This window comes from Electrona antarctica (assembly GCF_951216825.1).
Source record: "Electrona antarctica genome assembly, chromosome: 16".
In the NCBI taxonomy this organism is placed as follows: domain Eukaryota; kingdom Metazoa; phylum Chordata; class Actinopteri; order Myctophiformes; family Myctophidae; genus Electrona; species Electrona antarctica.
The window spans coordinates 33414366-33441132 of record NC_136797.1 but is presented as its reverse complement, the minus strand read 5'-3'; the positions used below and the strand labels follow the sequence as shown (position 1 = coordinate 33441132).

The 26767-nt window shown below is 39.8% G+C and overlaps 2 protein-coding genes and 1 long non-coding RNA gene across 4 annotated transcripts in view; all 3 read right to left on the bottom strand.

The window, feature by feature from the left end:
- ric1 (RIC1 homolog, RAB6A GEF complex partner 1) overlaps positions 1 to 10076 on the bottom strand; it is a 57431-nt gene extending 47355 nt beyond the window's left edge. For both annotated transcript variants that reach the window (XM_079524353.1, XM_079524354.1), the window contains exons 1-2: positions 9373 to 10076; positions 4107 to 4214 (exon numbers count right to left, since the gene is read on the bottom strand). In XM_079524353.1, coding sequence (XP_079380479.1) covers positions 4107 to 4214; positions 9373 to 9513 — 249 coding nt within the window. In that variant the 5' untranslated portion in view covers positions 9514 to 10076. The remainder of the gene's footprint in view (positions 1 to 4106; positions 4215 to 9372) is intronic.
- A 1579-nt stretch (positions 10077 to 11655) lies between these two features.
- On the bottom strand, positions 11656 to 13477 carry LOC306939565. Its single transcript, XR_013791882.1, has 3 exons — positions 13352 to 13477; positions 12714 to 12800; positions 11656 to 12627 (listed from the first exon to the last, which is right to left on the bottom strand). It is a non-coding gene; the product is annotated as an uncharacterized lncRNA (long non-coding RNA).
- Positions 13478 to 16296: 2819 nt separating this feature from the next.
- fbxw5 (F-box and WD repeat domain containing 5) lies at positions 16297 to 26583 on the bottom strand. The gene is made up of 10 exons (XM_079524180.1): positions 26313 to 26583; positions 24210 to 24405; positions 23873 to 24030; positions 23552 to 23735; positions 22202 to 22350; positions 20682 to 21017; positions 20264 to 20447; positions 18851 to 18998; positions 18024 to 18236; positions 16297 to 17769 (listed from the first exon to the last, which is right to left on the bottom strand). The coding sequence occupies exons 2-10, from the start codon at positions 24394 to 24396 to the stop codon at positions 17484 to 17486; spliced, it is 1845 nt and encodes a 614-aa protein (XP_079380306.1). The 5' UTR covers positions 24397 to 24405; positions 26313 to 26583; the 3' UTR covers positions 16297 to 17483.
- Between the last annotated feature and the right edge of the window lie 184 nt (positions 26584 to 26767).

Below are 26767 nucleotides of genomic sequence, written 5' to 3'. Positions count from 1 at the left end.
AATATTGCATCCGTATAAACAGTTTTTGGACCGGGGTCTATTTTATCAGTTTTCGCAGCTGTCTTTCACATAGCTAGACATGGTCTTTCACCCTTTGAGCAGTGCTGTGTCCTTCCTGAGCGCATGCAACACAATGATCAAGGTCGCTCGTTATGGGAGAGAGAGAGAGAGAGAGTCTCTTCTCCAATTTATTCTATATGACATGTCATAATTATCACAGGGAATGTCCTCATTAACTCAAACATATCTTGAAATGTCAATGAAAGGAGCACTTTATTGGCTTCCTCGTTGAGGGAATGAAGAATCTAATCTATTGTATCTCTTTACTTTAGTAATCTTTATTAGCCTATAGATTTATTTAAGAGTTGTTGGGCATTTGACTGTTACTATATCACACACACACACACACACACACACACACACACACACACACACACACACACACACACACACACACACACACACACACACACACACACACACACACACACACACACACACACACACACACACACACACACACACACACACACACACACACACACACACACACACACACACACACACACACAGAAGAATGCAGAGCGAGAGAAAAAGAGAGAGGGGGAGAGAGATAGAAAAACATGGTGCATGCATCGAATCAACTTCTAGTGAAGCAGGGACCCACTGTGTACATTATTCCTGTGATAATTATATGACATGTCATTCAAAATTGGAGAAGAGAAGTTAATTATCTCCCTCTCTCTCTCTCTAATAATGAACAACCTTGATTCAATAATCAGTGTGTTGCGTGCGCGCTGCTGCCTATTCTCACAGTCACACCCAGTCTGGCTTTTCATAAAGTACTTTCTCTTCAACTAGATGATTAACTTGAAAACTTCTCAGTGGAGATCATGTTGGTCTGGAAGGATACAGCACTGTTCAAAGGGTGAAAGACAATGTCTAGCTATGATAAAGACAGCTGGTCCACTCCATTTCGTTCTGCGAAAACATTGCTACGAATATAAATGATACGCATCGCACTCAGTGTGCAAGGAAGTTTTGTGTGGCGCAAAAAAGCAGCGAAAATCGCGCAAACTGCAAACTTCCCAAGTTTGCAGTTTGAAATTGGTGACCTGCTGAAATATGTGACAATCATGTAGATATCACACAACAGTGTCCGAACGTGAATAATTTAGGTTTGTTTATTAGACGAGTTTAACCTAGCAGTATTTACTAGGCCATGTATTTAAAGACCGCCATGTGATATGTGAAATCCACAAGGTGGTCACATATTTTGGCAGGTCACCAATTTCACCGTAACACCACCATTGACCGAGTGTGAATGAGCGAGTGGCTGAGATTTGGGATATTGGAAATTGGCACAAGGCATTCCAAGGCCAGAGTGGAGATATGATCATCACATCATTAGCTTGTACATTAGCTATTTTGTTCATTTTTTACCATTTTCTGACAACAAATTATAAAACATGGAAAAAGTGGTTACTCAAGATAATTTTTTTATAAAAAACTAAAATACAATATTCCAAAAATGTGTTGTTCACATGGCTTTTGGTATGCTGACTCGTCTCAGACACTTGCCACTCAATGAGAAACTTCCTTCACTCACTCAGCTTGGATACTGACTGACTATTCACAATTTGAATTATTATGAGACATGGGGTCAAATGGAGCAGGTTCAAGTCAATATCACATCATTATTACCTGACTGACCTGACAATGGGTCTTTATCGAAGACTGGTGGTACAATAAATTTAGATACATTATAAATAAATGCTTCAGTTCTTGCAGATAAAGACGTGATAACATTTTAGAGACACTGCAAGGATTTGTATCTATCATAGTCATACTTGCAGCCAAAAATAATGTCCCCTGAAGGGTTATGATGAATAGCAGGTTCAGTCTAACCACCAACATTCCATTTTCATCATCTGCTTCAACTTTTGGAGAAGCAGGCACAGCATCTGTCAACTGGCCCAAATCAGACGGACGCAGATATACACAAAACATTCATACACGGCCCGGCCTGCCGACGTGGTGGTCCAGGCACCCTAGGGTGCAATGCCGGCCTGGCAGCTTGTCGCGGGTTCGAGTCCCGACGTGTCACGACCCATCTCTCTCACTATTTCCTGTCAGTCTACTGTCCTATCAATAAAAGGCATAAAAGCTATGAAAAAAAAACATTTATACACATACACAGGTGTGATTGAATCCCCCTGAATGACGCATCCATGCAGTCTCTTAGGATGCAATGCATACTCAGAAACATGCATACTTGATACAATGCCAATAACATTTTACGTTTGGTACACAGGTTAGATCATCCACAGCTTAGATCATCCACAGCTGTGACACCAGATGTAACTTGCAATACAAGGTACGGTTCAGCTATTACTGTGATTTCACCCTCATAAAAGCACATGTCAATGGGGAAGAGAGCATTCTTTATATGTCTGCTGTCTGGAAGAAACCACCTAGCTCCAAAATGTTCATTATTCAGGAAATGAAAAAACTTCCAGCTCAAGTGGGAGTTAGGAGGTTCTTGTCTAAGCACTTTTTTAATATTAATATATTCATTGGTTCACTCTTTTTTTAAACAGACGTAAAGGGTGTTCAATGGCGCTGATTTATGAAAAGATTAAAAAAAAATGATGAAGATGGCTAAACGGGTGGAGTTGAGTTTCTTCCGGACAGCTACTATATATTATTTGTGGACATGTAACTTACATGTTGGGTCAGGTGTGTGCCGTGCAGTGTATCCGAGACATGACTGTGATGAAGACGTAGGATTGGAGATAATCCTTAAATAAACAGTACCAAGCCCAACAGATATATCAAACTTCACTGACTCGATTTTTGTTTACAAAATGCTGATTGGATAAGGTGTATTCTCCTCATCCGTCTTTAGAATAGCTGAAGTAGCCACTAGCCAGATCCTTTTATACAGCTGTATTGCCTTCCAAGGCATAGGACACGCATATTTACCTATGCTGCAACTTAGCCTCAGGGTTGTAAAGGTTTTTTTTCCCCCCACTGTGTACAATGTTTTGTTATTTATATTTATAGCCGGTATTTTTTCAGACATTAGTACTTGGTGGCGCCCCACTACCCACTCCAATATACAGAAACCTTGAGGGACAAGTGTGCACTTGTCTGACAGTTTACCAGTGCACTGTTTAGGAACTACCGAGTTAGATCATTAAGCAATGATAGTTCACCCCAAACTGAATAATACTCATAATAATGGTCCATGGGTAACTGGTTTCTACAAACTGGCCCTTGTTACTGCTGCTAAACTGCTGCTAAGCTGCAGATAATAGTGAAATTGGAGCCTGAAATCCATATCTATCCTAGACCACAAAGAATTTACACCTAATTTTCCCAGACATTAAGGTCACATTCACACCTAATACTTCGGTAGACTCAATGCGAATGTTTCTATCTCTTCATTAGACCATGTGTGTCCATGGGACATCTTTACGCGTCGCTATGTAAGAATGCCTTCTCTTTCCTTCTCGTGTGCCAAATACCAACTTCTTCATCCCACAATGGTACATTCACTCCCTAAGTTTAATGCGATTGCATTCACACCTGTGGTGATCCGCACTCTGCTGCGTTTTGAAACGAAGTAAAAACCCTGTTTTTTGGCAGAGTAGAATGCGGTTCTTTGGTGCGCATTAGGATTCGATTGAGCCTTCACACCTGCCAAACAAAGCGCACTTTCCGACAATGTGCAGCAGGATTCATTTTAATCGCAGTAAAGCTTTCTGGTGTGAATATGACCGAAGTCACAGACTCAATTGGCCTTTGCCAGTTGCCACAGTGGTCACAAACCATTGTTTAATCAATGTTTATATTTTTGTATAAAACAATAACGGAAATAACACATCTACAACCAATGGAATGCATTTCTAGATTGTAAATAAGCTATTTTCACAATTTTCTGTAGGATAGACAAAGAATATAGGGCTTAGTCAAGACATGATTTCCATGATAATCAGCAGAGAAAGGAGTAGTAGGTAGGAGTAGGAAAAAAGCATGAGCGTAAAGAAGAGCAGAAATCAAAGTTTGTGGCGCACAGCAAGACAAAAGAATGGTGTACTCACCGCCACAGCTATCATGGAGTCATCTGGTTTCCATTCTGCTTGCTGGTAGAATCCAAACTGTGCTGCAGCTTTTGCAGACTCAATATAGCTGGCAATCAGGACACTGGGCTGCAGGAGAAAATGAAATACATCATTTAAATGTACACAATTTTAATGTATTGCAACTACATAAAGAATAACCACTCACACATAATATAAAGAGGACATATGCTTCAATGGAGACTCCAGTCCATACATTATGCACAGGGGTGCACATTCCAATTACAAGTTTGTTAACCGCATGTCAAATGAAGATTAGGTGTGACAAACTGAGCTTGCCACTCGAATGCAAGACAAATCCTTGATTTTCTGTGTCTTGCCATCAGCTGGCAAATTGTGATCTATCGAAGGAATGTCTAATGTCTATGGCTACTGAACAGTTAAACGGCTCCTACTAAACATTTACTATTTAAATACTCATCATGTAAACAATTAATATAGTGTACTGTATATACAAAATAGATTTAATTGAGAATTTGAGACATTACTTTGTTATATCTTCAAGGTGACAGACAAATGCAACTTTTTAGCTTTTGACCCAAAAGAGAAAGGACCTAGGACCTAAACTAGTGAAAATAGCACTTCTTAAACATTTGTTTTCTAATTCTAGTTTTCAACCTTCTTTTAGACTGACTGAAGTCTGAATTTTCATTTCGTTTCACTTCATTAGATATTTTTTTAATGGTAGCGATTCAGGCCTGGAGCCAGGCTAACCTTTAGAAAATCTTTTAAAATAATAATTGACAAAATTTAGGAAACAAAAAGTAGTCTGCCCCAGCCTGTGTGCTTTCTGGTCTAGAGAGGTGGGTGCTGGTTGAAACTATTGGTCCACCAATCTGAGCGTGCATAAAATGGGCCTGGGTACAGAGGCTAAACATAAAGCAACGGAAAATTCACTCGTGACCCACAAACATTTATCGGCGACCCACAAATGGGTCCCAACCCACTGTTTTGGAAACAGTGCTCTAGAGCCAAGACAGCATCAAATAAACTAGGATTTGTTTAGTCGACACTTAATATTAAATAATTAGAAAGAAAACATTTATTGCCAATCACTGCTTTCTTGTTGAGCAGTACAGCCTAAATATATGTTTTTTATAGGGTGAGAGGCAGCATGATTGTATCAAAACTATAGCTTCACAGCCCTGCAGCAGTCATTTAGTGTTGGTATAATATTTCACATTACTATTAGCCATTTTAGGATTACCCTTTTTCCAACACACCAGAAACTGTGGGCTGTGGTGTGCAGTCTGTGCACGCTGCAAGACAAGAAAAGTACACTCCACAGTCCACACTAGTCCACAACCTCACAAGTCCACAACAAACAATGAAAATAGCCCATGACAAATAGTAATAATGTGTTAAGTACCTATATTGATTTTCCAGATTACTTATTTCGTCTGCAGGAAAGGAAGTACCCATGAAAAGCACAATAAGGGTTATTCTTTCAATTTCAGGAAAGGAAAAGCAAACTATAGGATCAGCATGAAAACTAGGACATACTTGTGAAAGAGCATGATCCCATGGCCATGCTGCAACTCAAGCCATCTTATATTTATCTCTTACGCCCTATCACTGTAATTTTACACCAGCTCCAGTAATTGCACCCCACAGTATCGGTTTCATACAATTAAAACTTGATGGTGCCAAGGAAAACTGTGCACCAGTAAGTCTAGTTAGAACTATTAGAGGTGTGCATTGGCACTGCCCTCACAATTCAAATCAATTCACCAGGTATGATTTGATTCTTTGCATCTCAATGCATCACACTTTTCCATATTACTGCATAGTGTGTGTGTGTGTGTGTGTGTGTGTGTGTGTGTGTGTGTGTGTGTGTGTGTGTGTGTGTGTGTGTGTGTGTGTGAAAAGCTTAAATAATAGTGGGTTATATTCAGATAGTAATCACTGCTATATGACCAAACCTGCAGCTAGGTACTATCCGCATACCCGCCCTGTAGGTATCCTCTTGAGACACAGAGTGAATAGACAGAAATGGTGCCATGTTATAATAATGAGCATTAGTGAGGACCAATTCATGTTACGATAATAGCCAATCTACAAGTTCACGACAAATTTGTTGCAATGCGACGTGAGCTTGTAGACCGGCTTTTTTTTTTTTTTTAAAGATGTGAAAATGTTCATCTATAATGACTGACATACCCAAAATATGGACACCAGGTTGAAAGAATACTCAATCGTATTTCATGGCCATTAGACCAAAAGCACCAGGTCAATATATAGTAGTTAGTTGCTGCGAAAGTGAGGTCTAGCCAACAGCCCAACACCAACTCAGGATTCCTGGATCGCTGCCCTCCACAATTTCCTATCCAACATCAGGTCAATATATAAAATTAGTTATTTGTCTAAAAGCATGTAAAGTATTGAAATCAAATAAGACAATAATTCTAAGCAACAACTTCAACTGTCATGAACAGGAACTAGTCATACTTTTTAAAAACCTATTTTTTTCTGTAACATGTGGCCAATAAATACAAATAAATTATGTACTGATAGCATACAGTAGATAATTACATATTTGCTGTCATATTTGCCTAATTTACTCGATATTCTTATTGTAATTGTTGTGCAATATATTTTAATGTTATTTTCTTCATTGCTAGCTTTTATTTATGCATTCTTCTCTACTGAAAACCACTGTGTGGTTGTTGTTCTGAAAAGTATAACTTAATAGTTCGTCAGACGCTCCCTGGTCGGCCTGGGTGCGAAAACAGTGGCTCAATCATAATTGACATTTATGTCATTTGTCCTTGTTTTTCCATTTCGAATTAACATTGTGATCCGGTCTAGAGCCTGCCTACTGCCTATATATATATGCCTTCCATGTCTGGTTTGTGCAGCAGTATTATTGCTCCTTGACATTATTGTTCCCAGACGTAAATTATGCAAGTAGTCAAGTGTATAGAATATTGTGATTTGTTTTTTGTAACATTCTCACAATAGTATTGTAATTGTTTCTGGGAGCTACTGTCATAGATATATATGGCTACTGTAGCCTTCTGCCTGCTCTGGAAGTAGCTCACAGGCAGCTTAGTGAGCGAGGACCAGTGTCATAAAAAGACATGTGTGGAGGATTTTATTGAGTATACTGACAAAGGTGGTGGCCTGTCGCAATTATTACAGAATCACCTAATTCCAATTATTTGATAATTTCTCAATCACTGAACCCTGTAAATAGGCAGTCAAATATAGATCTACACGGGCACTAGTAGAATTATTGACCAGAGCAAACTCACTCTGTATGTAGATGACAGATCTAAGCGCGTTACCCCATATGACCTAGAAGACTCACATTTCAACTGAGCTCAAACTGGGAATGCATGGGGGAAACTGTCTTGACCCCTCCTCCCTCATTTCCCATACTATGTAACAACTAGGCCTACCTACATTCACAGGCTCAGTGTAATAATAACTGAACCGCTCTCCCATGAGAGCGGAAGGATTACGTACATACACGCCACACACATACTGTACATGCATGCCATGCACACAAATGACAGTCACATGTATTTGGAAATATTACACACACAGAAACACACAATATGGCTCTGTTCCTTCTACATCCTCGGCAGTTTCCAATCCATTCAGACAGCCGTGTCTGGGTGGCACGGTGATGGAGCTGAATGGCTACAAGGCTAAGCTGCTGTGTTACACGGATTAGTGATAGCACCTCCACTGAAATGGCCCGGCCAGTGCTGGGCTGCTCGGGGAGAGATGGGATTATAAAGAAGAGAAAAGACCTTGGGGGAGATGATGGCTGATAATCATGAAGGCACGAAAGAAGGAGATTCTCCACTGACACATGCGTACTGTACTGTACTGTACGTATGGTGGAAGTGAAACTATAACTGAGGAAGGTAGCCGAGTATTCAGCATGGCTATCACTCACGCTCGCCAGGTTTACTGGGTGAACAATAATTCTGAACATTGTTGAGGCCAACATTCTTTTGTTTTGTCCAAATAATAGAATACAAAGTGCAAATAAAAAGGCTTTCATGTACTTGTTTGGAGACCGACAGACCGTCTAGTCTAGTTATATAGTCTAGTAAGTGTTTACGATCTGTGCTGTGCAGCAGTGAATTGTGTGTGTGTGTGTGTGTGTGTGTGTGTGTGTGTGTGTGTGAGAGAGAGAGAGGTGATTCCCTCCACATTCTTGAGAAGGCCATTTTCCCAAGCAAGATGTTCATTCGCCTATTCTATTGGCAATCATCCAGTAACATTTCACACAAAACAAATTACATTTTGGGTCCATCTTCAGACAGAGAATGCCTGCTAGTTGTCACACTTGTGACCCCAACACACGCCACATCAGAGAACCAAACAGTGCCCTGTTCAAAGAATTAATAGATGCGGACTTGATGCATCTATTAATTAAAAAGTGTTCTTACAAGTGATGATCAGATAAATTGACAATTGTCATTTGTTTACTACTCAAGCTCAGGCAAAGAATTCACCTCGCAGACTTAAACTATTATGTAAAAATAAAACCCCTCTGTTGGGGAATAAGGCTGGTTAAGAAATGAAGATTACGTAGTGCATACTATTACTATACTAGGTATTCCAATCCGGTGTAACGAGCTATGTTGTGACACACGAATACGGATGCTCAAAAAACTACTACTACAAGTACCAAGACGTGTCTATGCGTGGAATCTAGCCCAAACATTTAGACTCTCGTAGAGGTTTTTTTCGATTCTGACGAATCTCTCAACGTCAGAATCGAAAAAAACCTCTACGAGAGTCTAATGTTTGGGCTACGTGGAATCCATGGATAGCCACTTAGCCAGGAAAGCAGCGATTGCATGTTAAAAATACCCCCGATACGTTCCCTCAGTCCCTACAGAATGAGCGTAGGGACTGAGAAACGTATCGGGGCTAGTTAAAAAACAACTCTGCAGCAATAAAAGCAGCATTATATAATATTATATACAGTAGTGAGTGACTGACACTCACTCTCACGTTTCACAGTACAATCAGTGTTCATGTATCCATTTGTAACTGTCTCTGCCAGTGTAGAAAATATGTTTTGGTACATACAAACTTCCAGTTAAATGAAATCTACAATCCGTAACGTAACTGTATTATTAACACTAACTCAATAAAACTACAGTGAGGATTGTAGTGTGTAACGCCACATATTCCACCCAACGAGCATCATCCCTCCTATCCGGGGGTCTCTCTCTCTCTCTGTACACAAACAGCTGCTTACCCGACTGAACCAGACGCTGAGCTGAGTCTCTGACAACACGGCGAAGTAGAACCTGTGGGAGCTCGGCTGGACGTGGAAGGGCTCCTCTTCACTCCGCAGGGGACACAGCAGCCTCCGGGGCCAGCCGGTTAGAAAATACATGACGGACAGTAGTCACTGAATGATCCACATCGACACTGGAGATAGTGTCGCAATGCCAGGCGCTGAGCAGAGCAGTGGTCCGTATTTATCCCCAAAACAAACGGCGCTTTCAGTCCGTGCGGTTCATGAAAGCGTCGTGTTGAAACAAAAACAAACAAAGCAGGCGATGTGCGGTCCTATGTCGACACTTGGTGGTCCAGCTATCAATCCATGAACGCCTATAGGAAAGAGACCCAAGCTACTGAGCTACGATGCTAGCCAAGAAGCTAGCATTCCCTTGCCAACTTCTAGCCGATGAGCTGTCCAAGGGACGGGGCTATATAATAAGCCCGAAAACAAAGCTCGCAAGGATCTACTAAAACGAACACAGAGCGAAAATGCGTCATGAAACGAACCGGTTGGTCGAATAATTCCCGGTGGTGTTGTTGTTGTATCAGTTCTACAAACAAAGAAAATAACAGCGATTGTTTTTAATAACGGTAAAGGACTCTGTTTTCTCTCCTGTGTCTCTCACAGACGCCATCTTTACCATGTCTGACTGGCTCAAATCTGATTGGCTAATCCCGGAGAAGTTTGCGTCGAACGAGATGTTGACATCCGACGTCATTTTACTGTTAGCTTGAAGCCAAATCATAGCTCGTTGCTGACATCTACTGGTGAGCAGTGTAGTGTCAACAGTACTGGTAGATCGATTGATTTATTGATTGATTGAAATAAATTTGTATTCACGGTATAGAATCAATGGGTACATTTCAAACTAAAGCACAATTCAAAACAAAAACTGCTACGAGGATTAATTAAACCATGAAAGTCACTAAGACTTGTTTACACCAGGGTCCTCCATTTTCAATTCATCTGAACATTTAAAGACGTAGGTATACACTTCTATGAAAAACAGGAAATCATCATATATACAGTTAAAGAAAGGAAAAAAGGAAAAAAACATGTACAGTATGGGGGAAAGGGAGTCTTGCTCAAGGACACTTCGGGTTCGAACGGTCACTCTACCCCTGAGCCCTAACTGTAATGATTATTTTACGTTTATGTTGTGGCTTAGTAGGTTTTTAGAACCTCACATACTTATCGTACATGTATGAGTAATAACAAATAAACCTTGATTCTATATATGCCACATACAGGTAGGCTGTGCAGCTGGATGGCAGGACATAGAGCAGCCACATTGGAATGGAACCGGTTCAATCCTCCTCCTCCTCCTCCTCCTCCTGGCATTATGTGGAAGCATCCCTGAAAGCACCCCCAGGGCTATGCAGTTGCTGCCTTGCAAGGTTGCCTCGGGCCGTGTGGATGTGACATTTGTGAAGCACTTTGGATAAAATATAACATGGCCATGGCGCCACTTCTCCATTGAACTCAATGGATGTTCTGAATGGTGTTCTCAGGCAGTCAGGCTTGATAGAATTTAGAAATGCTAAACATTTGTATATCTGAGTGTATACATACACTTTTCTATTGCCAATAGAAAACGGTCCGTTTCAATGTTTCATCACATATCACATTCATCACTTTCAATACTACAGTACAATTTCTGTGCCTGTATACAGCTTTATACTTTTTGCACAGTACTTTTTACTAAATAATTTCACCCACTGCTTTAATCCATTGAGACCTGGAACGCATCCATGTCACGTTAGCGTTTAACCACATTAACCATTAACCCATTTTGGGGCGGGAACCCGTTTTGGTGTTTTAAACATTGTTATAATTTAGCTATTGAAAAATAGCAGATCTACAAGCTCATAGCGCGCCACCGAGTGGCGCACTATGAACTTGTAGGTCTGCTATTTTTGAAAAATCGTTAAAATGTGTCTCAAATCTTTCCGAAAATTGTCATGATTTAGAAAACTTTTTTTTAAAAATTTCGACGTCAGGCCTGAATGGGTTAACTGGTGTAAACTGGTGATGTGACAATAAACTAAAACTTAATTTCATATCAAATCAAGTAGATCAGCAGTCACCCTTTGAGTAAAGTTGCTGTCTGGTGAGCTCCATGTCCCAGTTATTCATCTAGTCATATGTAAAAGGAAAATTAAAAGTGGTTCTCATGGCTGACAGACTTCAGATCCATCACACGTAAGTCTTTTGAGTAGTTACTATTCAGATTTTCTTTTTGTTATACTGTAATCGTTTGTTAATAATTAGGGGACGGAAATATGTTTGTGTGGGATTAAGGGTCTGTTCTGTACAATGCTGTTGATTTAGCTTTGATGGCATATGGCATCAGCTAAACGTGGCATGCACACAAACAATAAAAGGTTTTGACTTATCCTATTTGGTAAACTTATGCTACAACAGTTGCATCATCACTATTGTGAAAACTTCTTGAACATAAGTACAAATGAATCCATCTTGTAATTTAATCACTTATCTGAAGCACAAGGTTCCTATCAATTCTGTTGCTGATAAATCATTCATTGCATCGGCACAACAGCAGGGTATTAAATTCCTTCTTCAGAAGCAGTAGTAGCTGACTGATAAACAGAGGTAAAATGCATCACTATATTATGCTCAACAAATAACATTAAAAATGAACAGACCAGCTATATCCATGTGTGTACATTTTATTAATTAAAGTCAAGTAAATTGTATTTTAAATTAATTATACCGGTCATATATATCTTTTTTTGCCATTGATTAACGTTAATAAATGGCAAATTACAATATAAGTTCCCATTAATTAGTCAATTTTACATAGTTGTAATGAAGGCATGCAGCTTGACTTGTTACCATATTATGGGCAAAAGTATATTCTATATCATTACATTGTGTTTCTTTTGATTTACCTTTAAAATGGGTATGTGACTGAGAATCAGCTGATTTAAACTTTCCCTATGCACATAATTTAATTACAAATAATCCTATGCACGTAAGTCATCAGACAGTATCCAGATCCTCAAAAAGGACTTTATAGATAAGTCATCATTATTACAAGTACACACAACACATTCTATATTTCAAACAGCCAGTTACAAAGTGGAGAAATCATGAGTGCAACTCGTTCGCTTATGATGTCGAGATGGATTTAGGAATGATTGGGGCTGGTAAAGTTTTGATTGGATTGCATTTCTTCATTAGAGACTGTCCACACATTTTCTCCTGCAAAAAGAAGAAGACAAGACAATTCAAACGACAAGAGAATCCTCTGGATTGGCATTATAAACATAAGCCCCACAGTGGCCTACCCTTCTTGGACAGTCATCCTGCTGTTGAGCTGTCCTTCTTTGAGGACCCACAGCAAGACACTATCCAGTCAGCTACATTGGACAGCGCTGATGAAGATAATTTCAGTTATTCACCTTATACAGTAGCTGTATACACTGTACTGTCCTGTGTGTTCAGTTTGGTACAAAATAGGTAAATTATGCCTGAGGAGTCGGACTTTACTGCATCTTCTTGTGTTGCTGTCAAACGTGAAGTAACACAATACTACCCCTATCTGGTTTACAGCATTGCATTTGTAACAAAACCTGAAACCAAATATAGCTGCCTTACAGTATTAAGAATATTTTAAGGGTCAGTCAGTGGGTCTAGAAAATGTATGAATATGTCTTGGTAATTGTTATTGTTATATTTTACAAGGGTGAGTTTTGTTTTAAATATAGCCTATTTAACACGTCTGGTGTCATGTATACTATAATGTGTTTTCGTATGTTTTATATTCTAGTTTTGCAATGATTAAAGTGTTATTAATCATTAACAGCAACATAGCTTGTAATATAACTCAAAATGCAACAGACAAAAACAATATAAGTTTTCCCAGTTTACTAAACCTTGTTTAACAACTACAAATGTATCTACAAGAATGTTGTAGGCTACTTACCTGAGAAAATTAGTCACAGCATAATTCCCAATGACAGAGTTAGTTAGTGGTATCCTATAGCTAACTCTAAGCTGTTCCCAGTTGATCTATGAAACATCTGTTGAACTCAAGAGTTATGGTTGATCCTAGTCAACCTGTTAATTGAAGGACAGAGTGGCTGGCAGGAGACTTGCATTGGCTGTCATGGACAAAACACAAGCAGGTACTAATGGCACATTTCAGCCAGCAGAGGTCACTAAGTCACTGTTTACTGCCCATTAGCTCAATGCTACTGTGGAAATTCCTATGGGAAATTCCTCTCAGTCTGGGTACCATAGTAACAAGCGTCTAAGAATCAGAATCATGCTGACGTGTATGGCATTTCAAAATCTAAGTTTGATTCATGACTCCAGAAATAGCTGGCAAAGTTGAATTTCCCCTGTTCACGAAAAAGCTAGATTAACCACTCTGTGTGTATAGGACAGGGGTCCTGGATTCAGTGAGTTTACTAAACCTTGTTTTTAACAACCACAAAGGCATCTACAAGAATGTTGTAGGCTACCTGAGAAAATTAGTCACAGCATAATTCCCAATGATAATGAGTTATGTAGTGGTACCCTATAGCTATCTCTAAGCTGTTCCCTGTTGATCTATGAAACATCTGTAGAACCCATTGGTTGACCACAAAGCAAAATTGCTGATGTTTTTTCCTTTTTTATTCAGTTTACTCAAACCTGGCAAAATTAAGTGCATTGGCAAAGGAAAAAAACAAAAACAAACAAATGTACAACTCCTTTCAATACACACAATGATGCTATGACTGTTGAATAGTAGACTTGAAGGTGTGGATTACAAATGAAGACAAGATGCCGTGTAGTCAGTATTTTTTGACATTTAGTACAGAACAGAACATTTAGTACAGAGGGTTCCACGGCCTGAAAAGGTTGAGAACCACTGCTGTAACTGTAAGTCACTTGAAATGTAGAATGCTGTTTGTCATTAGTAACAGGCTACTGTTACTAATCAATTTCCTTAACCATACATATACAACCGATCCCAACAGTTAAAAAAAGAAACGTGAAAGCATATATACAAACATGCATTGCACACGCATATGAAGACTTAAATACGGAAGAATGACAGAAATAAACATTTGATAGTTGAGCATTAGTGCCACTTTTCATCCCCCTTTGCTTTTGAAAAACTCCCTTCGCTAATCACTGTACTGCCCTATAAAGCCAACGCATAATTGCACATGTAGTGAAAGAGAAAACTCACTTAAATGTTCTGCCCACTAAAAGTTGTTAAAATAAAATAAAATCTGTTTGTGTAGTTTCTGTGCAATTGGGAAATGGTTACTTTAATTTAGGGATTGCATTTTTCTAATTACATAACAATTTAATATGTGGGATCTGCAGGCTTTCAAATATAAGTAACGCCTTTTGCCATTTGTATACATATTTGACTCTGATTGTTCAGTTACAGATTAATTAATATGAACTTGCAGTATTGATGTTATTATGGTCCTATTTTGACTGTAGTTCAGACAATAGACTGGATGAAACTTGGTGGACAGACCATGCCAGGATGGTGCATACTGTCATCTGTCCACCAGGTGGACCTACATGCACCTTAAGAAGTGGAGTGCAGCACCACTTAGAAGCAGTGATTGGGCACGACTGGCAAAATTGAGTTTATCCCTGTGACAATATGATTGGATTGATTAAATATTATTGTATAACTTTCTTGGTATGCTACATGCATGCATAATCTATTCATTCAAGTCAGATTTTTATTGTTTGTCAGTTTAGTTTTTCATGACAATAAAAAAGGGTAGCAAACATGTAAATGTTATGGAATATTAAACATGTATGATGAACCGTTGCCATGGGATATTCCTCCTGTATGAGTCAAGATGATTTTTTTCAGACCCCTCAACCTTCAACACACTGCAAGCCAAGTTAAATCATGGCTTATGAACTGCTTTGGAAAAGTCCCGTTAACTTTACTGGCTCAAGTCACCATACAATTACTGGACAGTACAAAATTACAAATAAACGTGTAACACCCTGAGAGATGATTGAGCGGAGGCCATGAATAATAGAGTCCAGTACACAGTGGAAAAGCATCAGTGTTCTGTGATTGGATAACTCCACACATGGACAGTGGATACATCACTCATTTAATTATTCATAAGTCCCCTAACTGCCATAATGAAACCAAAAACAATATCACACCCAGCCAACTACCCGAGGTTCCTTGTATACGAGCTGCATAATCTCCAACTCCAACATGATGTGGAGGACTGGCCTGAATGAAGCGAGAGAGCTGTGAAAGACCTGCATGAGCTCGACGTGTGCCATCCCCCAGGTACGAGCAACTTCGACATGCCGTCTCCATCTCACTCTCTCAGAGTCATTTGGGATTCAATGTTTACATTACTTTCCTTCCTCACCTGCCGTGCCTCCTGCCTACGCAATCAGCTTGTCTCTTGTTAATCTGTACTGTATTAATTTGTAGACCATCTAATCGGTAGGGGTGCACGATTATGAAATTATGACAAATATCCGATCTTCGATTTGCAGGGTCATATCTGCCGATACAGATTCTTACCGATCCTACAAATTCCTTCAAAATCAGTAGTTTTCAAATCTTTTCATGCCAAGCACGCGCAAAATGATTTGTATTTGTTTAACAAGATCGTTAAAAAATTCAATATTATTTAAGATCTTCCAAAGAAATATAGCGGATGTACATTGTACAAGCTCGCAGCGTGGCGCGCTGTGACCTTGTATATCTGCTATTTTTTAATAGTCAATGCTAAAATCTAAATTGACGCTTTCCTGCTTTTCAGAAAGAGACATTTTGCATATAGGGCCACTACTGCATTGTCTGTGATGAGTAAAACATTAGTCACTAATCCAATTTTACACCCGAGATTGAAAAGATGTTCTTGAGCCAAACAATCCTAGCAGACACCTGTTTCAGAGAACTGTCCATTTATTGCTGTGGATGCCAAGCTTTGCAACAACATGCCCAAAGAGCAATGACAACAAATAAAGGGACGATGTGTACATTATTACCAAATTTATATATTTAACTAACATAACTTATATACAATTCAGCTATGTATCCATCTAAAATGTAAGTTAAAGCATTGGCTCAGTTAACAAAACAGCAAATTTAACTAATAGGCAGATCATTATTTTATCTGCATTTTTCACAATGTTTGTTTTAAATATTAATATGGCAACAATTTAACAAATTCCTTAATTTACAGTTCTGTTAAAATACAAATAATTGGTCAATCACACAAAAGGTAGAGACCTACTACCTCCTGGGAACCAAAACAATGGAATGTCAAGAAAACTGAGGCACAGTACAGTGACTGTAGTCAAAAATATTGCTTTTGTTTTTTGATCTTTGTGATTATGGTTAAAGAAAAAAAAAGAAAAAAAGAATAAAATACACAGCCTAAATACAACCTTCCACTCAACCTTCCAGCATTGTGGGGGACATTTTCATGATTTATATTTTGCACTGTTCTTTGTCTTTATAGGGCAGGATGTGACCACCACTGGCATAAAGTGCCATCTCCCCATACATCTACATTATGGGTAATGTCTTCTAGGGAGACTGTCCAACAGCTTTTACATTATGGGTATTGGGTAATACATTACCCATAATGAAAAGGCTCCCAAATAATTTCTAGGGAGACCTGCCTACCCTTCAACTTGGGGACAACGTTTCTTGTCAGGGACTTGTGTAGGCCCAACTTTACCAGAATACAGACAAAAAGGTTCTTAGAATGTTCGACACATACATTATTGGGTTGTTTCTCTTTTGCCATTTTGACTTGAGGTGAGAACATGATGTCACCTCTGCTAACAGCAAGAGTACAGCGAGCTCTGTACAATTGCTGCTGCAACAGACCCCATTGTGTCCAACCCTCGAATCACATCGCATCCAATGACACGGAGGCTGAAGACACTAAGTACCGTTGTCATTGCGATGCAGAGTTCAAGGTCAAACCATGTGCTGTATCCCACACTGGGTATACCTGGAGTGTATGTATATTCACGTCATTGAGGAAAAGATAACACATTGCTCTCCTCTTTCCCTCCCTCCTTCCTTATCTGCTTTCGAACCTGACTCATGGTTTTCCATTGACGCTGTTGGTACAGGTGGCGTTCTTGCTGCGGAACAACCAGGAAGAGAGGAGGTTGCGAGGCCTCTGTGGATGTGCAGGGGTCTGTGCCAGGCGAACCATGCGTGGTGAGCGCCACACCTTTATGGTAGAGTCATCACTAGCAGAGAGTAATAGCTCCTGGTCCGCAGGGCTGAAGGCCACAGAATTGACCACATCATCATGGGCCAAACGTGCCAGGCAGATATTGTAGTGGCGGTCCCATATGTATCCATGCTTGTCCTCTGCACCACTAGAGACAGAAAGAAGTACATATTCAACAGAAACATTTTGGTATAACGTCCAGTTTTACACCAATGCACGTTCGCTTGCTCTTCAATATTAATTTACTAGTACTAATACCATATTCTGCCAGAAAAAAAAGATTTATCTGCCACTATGAAAAGAAAACGTTCCATGGGCCCTGCATAATGCATACATATGAATATCAAATGTATGGAATCATACAATGTGGTGATCATCATGATACTGTAGCTAGTGACTAACCTGGCAACAAAGTCTCTGCTGACATCCAAGAAGATGAAGAAGCATTCATCATTGGGAGTGAAGGCTCGATGGGCACGCAAGCTCCTCCGCTCCTCCCTGAGGCTCTTCAGGTCAATGACATGCAGGTCAATCTCCTCAGCGATGGGAGGTGGGGACATGGGGTCAGAAATCACACACCCTGCTGGCCACGCTCGGCTGTTCACATAAAGATACCTGGCCATAATAGGTAATGAAAGAGAACAACAACCGTTAGGAGAAGGCGCGCTCTACTCAGGGGGAGTCTTGAGGAATAGTCTCTGTAGCTGGGTTCAGATTCTTGAACGTACAATGAAAAATTGTAGGAATATCCACACTCTCTTGAGTATAGTTACTTTCTTATGATTTATTTTTATTTTTTAATGAACACACACAGCACCTAGAGAAACGGACGCGTTTCGGTATGTCGGCCTTCCTCAGCGTTTCAAACTCAAGTAATGAAAGAGGACATTATATGACAGAGGTATAGAAATCATATGACAGGGCTACAAAACGGCAGCATCAGCTTGAGTGGCTAGAGACTCTCTAGCCACTCAAGCTGATGCTGCCGTTTTGTAGCCCTGTAGAGAGGCCATCTGGGAATCCGAAGATCGCCCATGTGTTCTGCAAATGCAGAAAAGAAATTTCTCCTCCCCTGGGGAACAGTTGAAATACTCCATAATATAGAAATTGATTGACTATGTGCCTGATTTCATTTTGTAGGAGAGATAGGCTGCTTGCATATTAATTTGCTCAATTTGCTTCGAACACTGCTTTGTAAATACCATTAACCAACCACTTCATCTTCTTACCTGTGATCTGGAGAAAGGCCCATACCAATGATATGGCCATGGATGTCAATCACATGGTCCAGTGAATCAAAGAACTCATCTGAGCTCCGCTCCTCGCCTAGCACAGGTCCACAAGTGGTCATCTGTTCAGGCATGATCCGCTTAATACCTAGAGACGACAAAAAATAGGAAAAACTCTCTAGAAGCAATTCTTATAAACCGTAATCAAAGGCACATTGTTTGTTAGTTTATCAATGGTAATGGTGATAATGTGGCCAGGCCAGTACTAACAATTGGAATATTTTTGATGGCATACAGTATACATCTAAATAGCTCCTAAATGTATAACTATAAATACACATAAATAGCATGTACACTGCATATGATGCTAATGTTTCTAAAAGAACATGTACACACCGGGGAATCTCACTTCCAGCTGAAACTGTGTAACTTGAATATAAAGTTAAGACTTAGAGAATAAGAATTGTCAGCTAATTGATTTCTATTATCTACAAACGTTATATATATATATAACCATCTGCCTATATGAACTACTACAAGTTGCACTGTTTCAGCTGGAAGCGAGATTCCCCCTTCTAGTGGAATGCCCTGCCTCTTCCCATTCGCTCTGCCCAGTCCCTGGGTGTCTTTAAATCTCTTCTAAAGACCCACTTTTTCTCCCTGGCTTTTAATGTTGTCTGATTACACATATACCATGTATGTATATACTTCTGCTTTCACTTTGGGTTTTTTTATGTCACTTATTGTTCTTTACATGCTCTTGTTCAGCACTTTGGTTTGTCTTCGGTCAATGTAAATGTGCTATATAAACAAACTTTGATTTGATTAGTGAATGAGGCAGCCTAGAGGGCAGGCCAAATAGTACACTAATCACAAGCATGACCGCAACAATCAATTGTCCAGTTCTAGGCAACACAGAAGGGAAGGAGCTTTTTCTTATTTCCACTCAACAGTCAGTGAATGTCAAATGATATACTATAGAAAAATAACAAGCCACAGCAGCAACTGAGGATGACATTTGCATCATGAACCCATGAAATAAAGCAAAAATAAATTCTCAAGACTGAAAATGTAATGATGTATTAGGCTGACCATCTGAAGAAATCATGACATTTCTGAGATGTTTCTGGAAGATGCTTCTAAACTTGTATTCTATTGCTAGTTCAAATACTCTATCTTAAACTAACTAATGGCGGAAAATAGCCGATCTACAAGCTCACAACAGGTCACACTGCGACTTGTTGTGAGCTTCTGCTATTTTCGGTGCGCAGCATGCTTTTACCGAAGACATGCTGGCTTCTATGGAATCCAAATGACTGAAATCAGTCGTGGTGACTGAGAACTTGAATCCATGTGAACCAACTGCGTTACATTTATGGTAATCATAATTTACTTGTGTGAAGCCTCCCATACCTATCTGGTGAGGGGAGTAGGTAAGGCTGCCAGTGGTGAAGAGCAGGTAGGTCTTGTCCTCGTCGTCCCCAGGGGATGAAGGGCCCATATGAGTGGGATCAGGGGCCTTTGTGTGGGCTCTTCCCATCATCCGGGCCACCGTGGCCTCAATCACCCGCTCCGTGGTCCCTACATTCTGACAACTCTAAAAACAGAACAGTGTCAGGAAGATACAGTTGCAACTTGCAAGTGGCCAAGAGATCAACGAATGCATTTTATCTGCAATATAGTGTGTTTCATTTCGATGTGTAATAAAGTTTTTAGTTATTGCGAACCACTTTGATTTCACAAATTCACTAAAATAAAGCTTAAATTCGAGTGTGAACGCACCTTGAAGCTCGACTTTAATCAACGACTGAACAGTAACATTTTACATCACCTGTTTTACATGATCCAGCCCTGAAATAGTGGCCTGTGGAAGGTGGGCACCCAGTAGCTTGGGCGCTTTATGGTTGTCATCATCATCATCCTCATCTTCATCCTCTTCTTCCTCATATTCTGTGCTGCCCAAATCAAAGAGCAAGGGTTGGTGTTGGTGCCCCTTGTGGCTTTGGGCACCAGCCCGGGCCTGCGATTGAGCCTCATAGTCCAGCAGCAAGTCTGGGTTGTCATGGCGACGACAGTGTGCCACCATCACTGTTCGAATGGTGCTGGCATTGACATTCTGGATCTTAAAGAGGCGCTTTACCACATTGACATTCTCCGATTCAATATCCTGATAGAAAGAAAGATGAGAGATTTTATCTAACTTTGAGTTTATTCACATTTATATAAATATTACAATTTATTCTAATATATATATATACACATATTAATATGCTCTTTTATAGCAATGGCCTGTTGCACAACCACTCAGTTACTCAACATCAAATATACATTAAGATCAATAGCACTGTGTGGTTAAAAACAAGTTAAACTGTTAGTGTCCAATAGCATTTATTTCCCTGCTCTTAAATTAAATTACATTCTCCTAAGAAACCAAGTCTGTCAGCTGTAGCTCCATTTGTAGGCTATTCCAGGCAGTGTACCCACGATGCTACAACACTGGTGGAGAGCTACCTTTTCTACCACACTGGTGGAGACTAGAGCTACCTGTTCTACTACACTGGTGGAGTTACATATTAGTTGAAGTGCCCAGCCAAGCTGGTGGCACCACTACACCTTATAGTGACAGTGACATGGGGAACAACGAAGTTGGGGAATAAAAGGGAAAACACAAAATAAAGTGAAATGTATGCCAATAGCAATTCCTATCAGATCAAACAAGCAGGCAAGGAAATGGTGAAGGAATCTATTAAGTATGTTGTATATTTTTGTGCCTAGCCATCTAGTACTCGGTAAGGTAAATTGATGTTGCAGTTGTGCACTTCTGACTATTCTAATAACATTTACCAACATGGTGGACAAATTGATGTTCAACACCCATCTATATTTCTTCTGATCAGATAAACATTTCTTAAATCACGCTCAAAATTGACTTGCATGAAATGACAGTCCATATGATCAAATTGTGCATAAAAAGGGTGAATTTACATTCAAATTTGGGGAAACATAACTGTCCCATCTTCTATAATGAGGGTTGGTGGGATCGTGTTGATTCAGGTCACATGAAAGACTTACGTTGTGAAAAGAAAAGTAATTTGTGAATATAAATTATTTAGCATTACTTGCTGCTGCTAGAACATACTCAACATACTTTCACAAATGTTTCTTTTTTTCTTTACTTTTTTTATTGGGTTTAAGTGGTGGTGGCATTAACAGCTTCTCTTAATACACCCCACAAGTATAATGTACAAGAATAATTACATTGAATTTTCACCCCAAAGAAAAAGGACAACAGAAAACAAAACAAACAAACCTTAAATACAGGATCAATACAAGTTGAAAAATGTTTCTGACCTGGAAAGCTTTATTGAGCCACAGCACAGAACAGGAAGTCATGTTTCCTATCCAATGCAGCTTCCCAGAGATCAGGTGGGTCTCATTCAGCCAACAGCCAAACACATCATAGGGCTTGTTCCTTACACGCGACAAAAGTGTGTAGTTGTCTGTAAGGTAGAAATAAAACACAAAATAAACTAACGTATTCGTTTTTTTGTTGTTGTAAAAACGTGTAAGTGCTGTACTGAGATAATTTTTGGGATGGATACTAGCATGAGTGCAATGTTCTGGGTGAATGGTCAATAGCATGGATGAAAGAGTTGTGCTTAATGCTTAATATAGCTGTTATATGTTCATTATTTATTACAATGTGTTTTATGACACATACAGTATACTATATATACACATATATGTTTAAATACACGTTGGCAATGAGGAATACCTGGAACATAATCTAGTGCTCTGAATTGCCTTTTATGAAAATATACCATTTCTCACTCAAAATTTGGATACCTCACACCTGACCACATTATAAAGGAAAGAGAGAAATAAGAAAATAAATTATGTGAGTATGATGTATCAGTGAATGTGTGCATATAGTACAGTACATTTAAGTGTGTCAGAAGGTCCATTTCTATTGGCAATGCCCCACACCACCTACTTGTGCTGCTGTTTCCATACAAGGACCTAGGCCAAAGTGGGCTATTAGTGGGGCCAAAAGGGTCTGAAAAGGGTGCCAATTTATCCCGTGTGTGACTGCTGGTGTAGAATGGGTGAAAGACTCCACCGTGTTTGTGTGTTTGCTCTGACAGTGTACAGATATACAGAACCAAATTGATCCACCTCCAAGCTCCAACTTAAACACGCACATAAATAATATAGCACACACAGTGCAGTAGGGGGTGAAACTCTCTCAAGGTTTTGGAGAGTAGACAACGATTGTTTTTGTCTAGTTTGGGTACTCAGGTTTTGTGACTTTTATTAAAGGGGAATACCACTTATTTTCAACATTTTACTATGTCATTAATATACCTTAGAGTTGTTGTGTGGAAATATTTTTAAAAAAAACATCCGCCCATGCTGCGTTGCCTAGAACTGGAGGTCTGAAAAAAGATCAGTAACATTATGAAGTACATCTTTGTGAGGTCACTGAGATGTACTTCATAATGTTTTCAGAAATGTTTTCAGAAATGGCGGGACGTGTTTTTTTTGTGCTCAGTAGCAGGACAGCTAGCCTACATGGGGGAGGGGAGGGGAGGGGGGGGTACTTTTGTCTAATGGAAATGGCAGGTATTTTGGGTGCTGGGCCATGCGAGGCGATGTGGTGTAGTGTGGGGCTAAACTGGCAGTGTTATGTGCTGTTCCTACCCATACTGATGACGGCAATTTCTCCAGATGAGGAGTGGTGTGTGCCCAGGTAGACCCCAGACACCAAGAGAAGGCTGTCATCAGCATTGAATTGGGAGAACTGGGTGTAGCCCCAGTTGAACTGACGCATGCTGCAGCTGTGTACCAGTGAGATGGTGCCATCTGGCCGCTCTGTGTCCCATAGCTAGGCCAAACAGAGGAGACAAGAGGGGTTGAAAGAAGGATAATGAAGAGGACAGTAATTGTTGTGGTAGAGATAGATATAACAGACAGATCAAATGGCATTAAAGAAAATCACAAAAGGATAATATCAATAGATACCTTAACAGTGCAGTCTTTGGAGCAGGATGAGAAACGGTGACCCCTGTGGGAGAAGGCCAGGTGGAGAACTTGGTCATGGTGCTCTGTCAGGGTCTGAACCTCCTCACATGGGATACAGTCAAACAGACGTTTGAACTCCCTGAACCAGGACACAGCCGCTGCGGAAAATATATTCAGACAGGAGGAATTTAGGAGTGTAAACCAGTTTTTAACATGGCTTCTGTAGACATACTATATACTCTAGCTAGTGTTTTTACAATACATTATTCAAGTGTTACCAATTATTTCTTTTAAATGACCATGAATTCCTGAAATGAAAGACAATGTCCTCCTTTACCTGGGTGTCTAGGTACAGAGCGAGGGATGCGGTAATAGCTGTAGAACAGCTCTCTCCACAGGAACTCATCTCTGGAAACTGCCAACCACTGTCTGCAGGTCAGACCAGCATTCAGCACAGCATCATGGGGCAAGTGTAGAAAGATCTCCAAAACCAGGCTGTCCGGCAGGGCTGGATCACAATCCATTCTGGCATCCTGGGAAACACAAATTAGATAACTGAATGGAACTTTCACCATTATATGACAGATGCGTCATAAAGGAAAGCAATTAAAGCCATATTCATTTCATTCCTCACAATAAGTGTCAAAGTTAGGCCCAAACCGCACCAATGATTCGCCATGCAACTCCTTGAAACCAAACGGTTATCCCCAAAGGCAGTTGCAAGGAGTTGTGAATTGGTGTGACATCATGTCCTTAAAACTGATTTGTTGCAAAGAGTTGCATTGGTGCGGTTTGGTAGCCTGGCTAATAAGAGTTGCATTGGTGCGGTTTGGTAGCCTGGCTAATAAGAGTTGCATTGGTGCGGTTTGGTAGCCTGGCTAATAAGAGTTGCATTGGTGCGGTTTGGTAGCCTGGCTAATAAGCCAGACTAATATCACACAACACTGTCGGCAGGCAATTTTGTTTTGCAAACGGCTGATTCGGTCTGGTTTATTAGCCAGGCTAGCGGTTTGGGCCTTAACCCATTCAGGCCTGACGTCGAAATTTTAAAAAAAAAGTTTTCTAAATCATGACAATTTTCGGAAAGATTTGAGGCACATTTTAACGATTTTTCAAAAATAGCAGACCTACAAGTTCATAGCGCGCCACTCGGTGGCGCGCTATGAGCTTGTAGATCTGCTATTTTTCAATAGCTAAATTATAACATAATGTTTAAAACACCAAAAGGGGTTCCCTCCCAAAATGGGTTAATGGTTAATGTGGTTAAACACTAACGTGACATGGATGCGTTCCAGGTCTCAATGGATTAAGGCATGTCAATCCAAGTAAACATATTTCAACAAAATATACATTATATGATAGCACATACAAGTAATGCATAATGCTGATATTAATGGATTATGTCAGTGTGTAATGTTTACGGCCCCCTGCAACCACAAATAACCCAACCCTCCCATTCGTAATGATTCTAATTTCAGCATGGCAACTGGGAGCTTCTAACTTGAGTTACAGGGATCACCATACCACCTTTCAGTTCATTGCAATGTAAGGGCCGTTATGGTGATATGGTCCTGCAGTCTGAGCAACTTGGCTCAACAGATCATATATAAAATATATACACTGTACATGCCAAGCATATGGAACTAATCAAAGGCAAATCAAATTATGTCACAAAGAAAGAACAAGCATTAAATTCATTCAAGTATTCTAGACAGACGCATTGATGTCAAACTTATGTGGGTAGTGTATTTTTGTAATAACTGACATCTAGTCTACACTCTACACTACAGCATACAAACTAAAGAAAAACAACTAAGTACAGCAAAGACACCAAGGCTACCAACTGCTATTCATTATTACAAAAGTACAAAGTTTTAAGAACTAAACAAGTCTGGGAGAGTGGTCGCAAACAAAACATCTGGTCAAACAAATTGGATGTAAACAGACAGAAGTGTCAGATTGCCTAGTGTCAGTTGCCTAAGGCAAAACCTTTGCAATGCAGTGGATTTTAAAAGCCATTTTGTCAAATGCTCAACATTTTATAGTCAACTACGAAAATATTAAGACCCTTCATAAGTTTAGCAACTAACTACAAGTTAGGTTTCACCATTTATACGGACATAAAATTATATCATCATAACACAAGACGACAATTTTACTTCATAGATTTAATAACATTTTACTTCGATTGTGTTGTTGAGTAGTATACTCCTTGAATTCACCAAACCAAATGTTAAAATTTGCCAAGCAGACGCGGATTTGATCGCTAGCAAAGCTGGCTAACTTGCTAGTTAGCTATAGCTACCCGACATTCATCTTAAAAAACTGACATTTGCAGATTATTTCTGCCTTCAGTTCTTTCTATCGACAGGTTTTGTTTTATATAGCTTTAATCAATGAAATAAACTGTGTGATGAATCAGACACACATGGCTACATACCTGCTCGTCCGACGAGTTGAACAGAATATCAGAGGGCTAACGGTAGCAGAACAACTAACAGTCAGTCGCAACAGGACAGTCTATCCCCAAACCGGTGAATCAGACTCTTGAACAACAACAGATGCCAGAGTTGTCGCTCAAGGCATTAGCAATCAGTTTTACTTTCTTCGCCCCAAACCAAACGTTTGCATTTACGTATTGCAAATTATGCCGTTGACAGTTTTTATCTATGCATCTACTATAGTGATAGTCGATGGTTCTAAATCTCTCAAGAGAGTGGTATCTGCAGAGACCAGACGCTTTTGTGAACACAGGGGAAATGCAACTTTGCCACAGCGACGATAATTTGTCTTCCAGCAATTTCTGGAGACTGGAGTCATGATCAAAACATAGATTTTCACATGCCATACACGTCAACGTGATTCCGATTCCTAGATGCTTGTTACTACTTACTA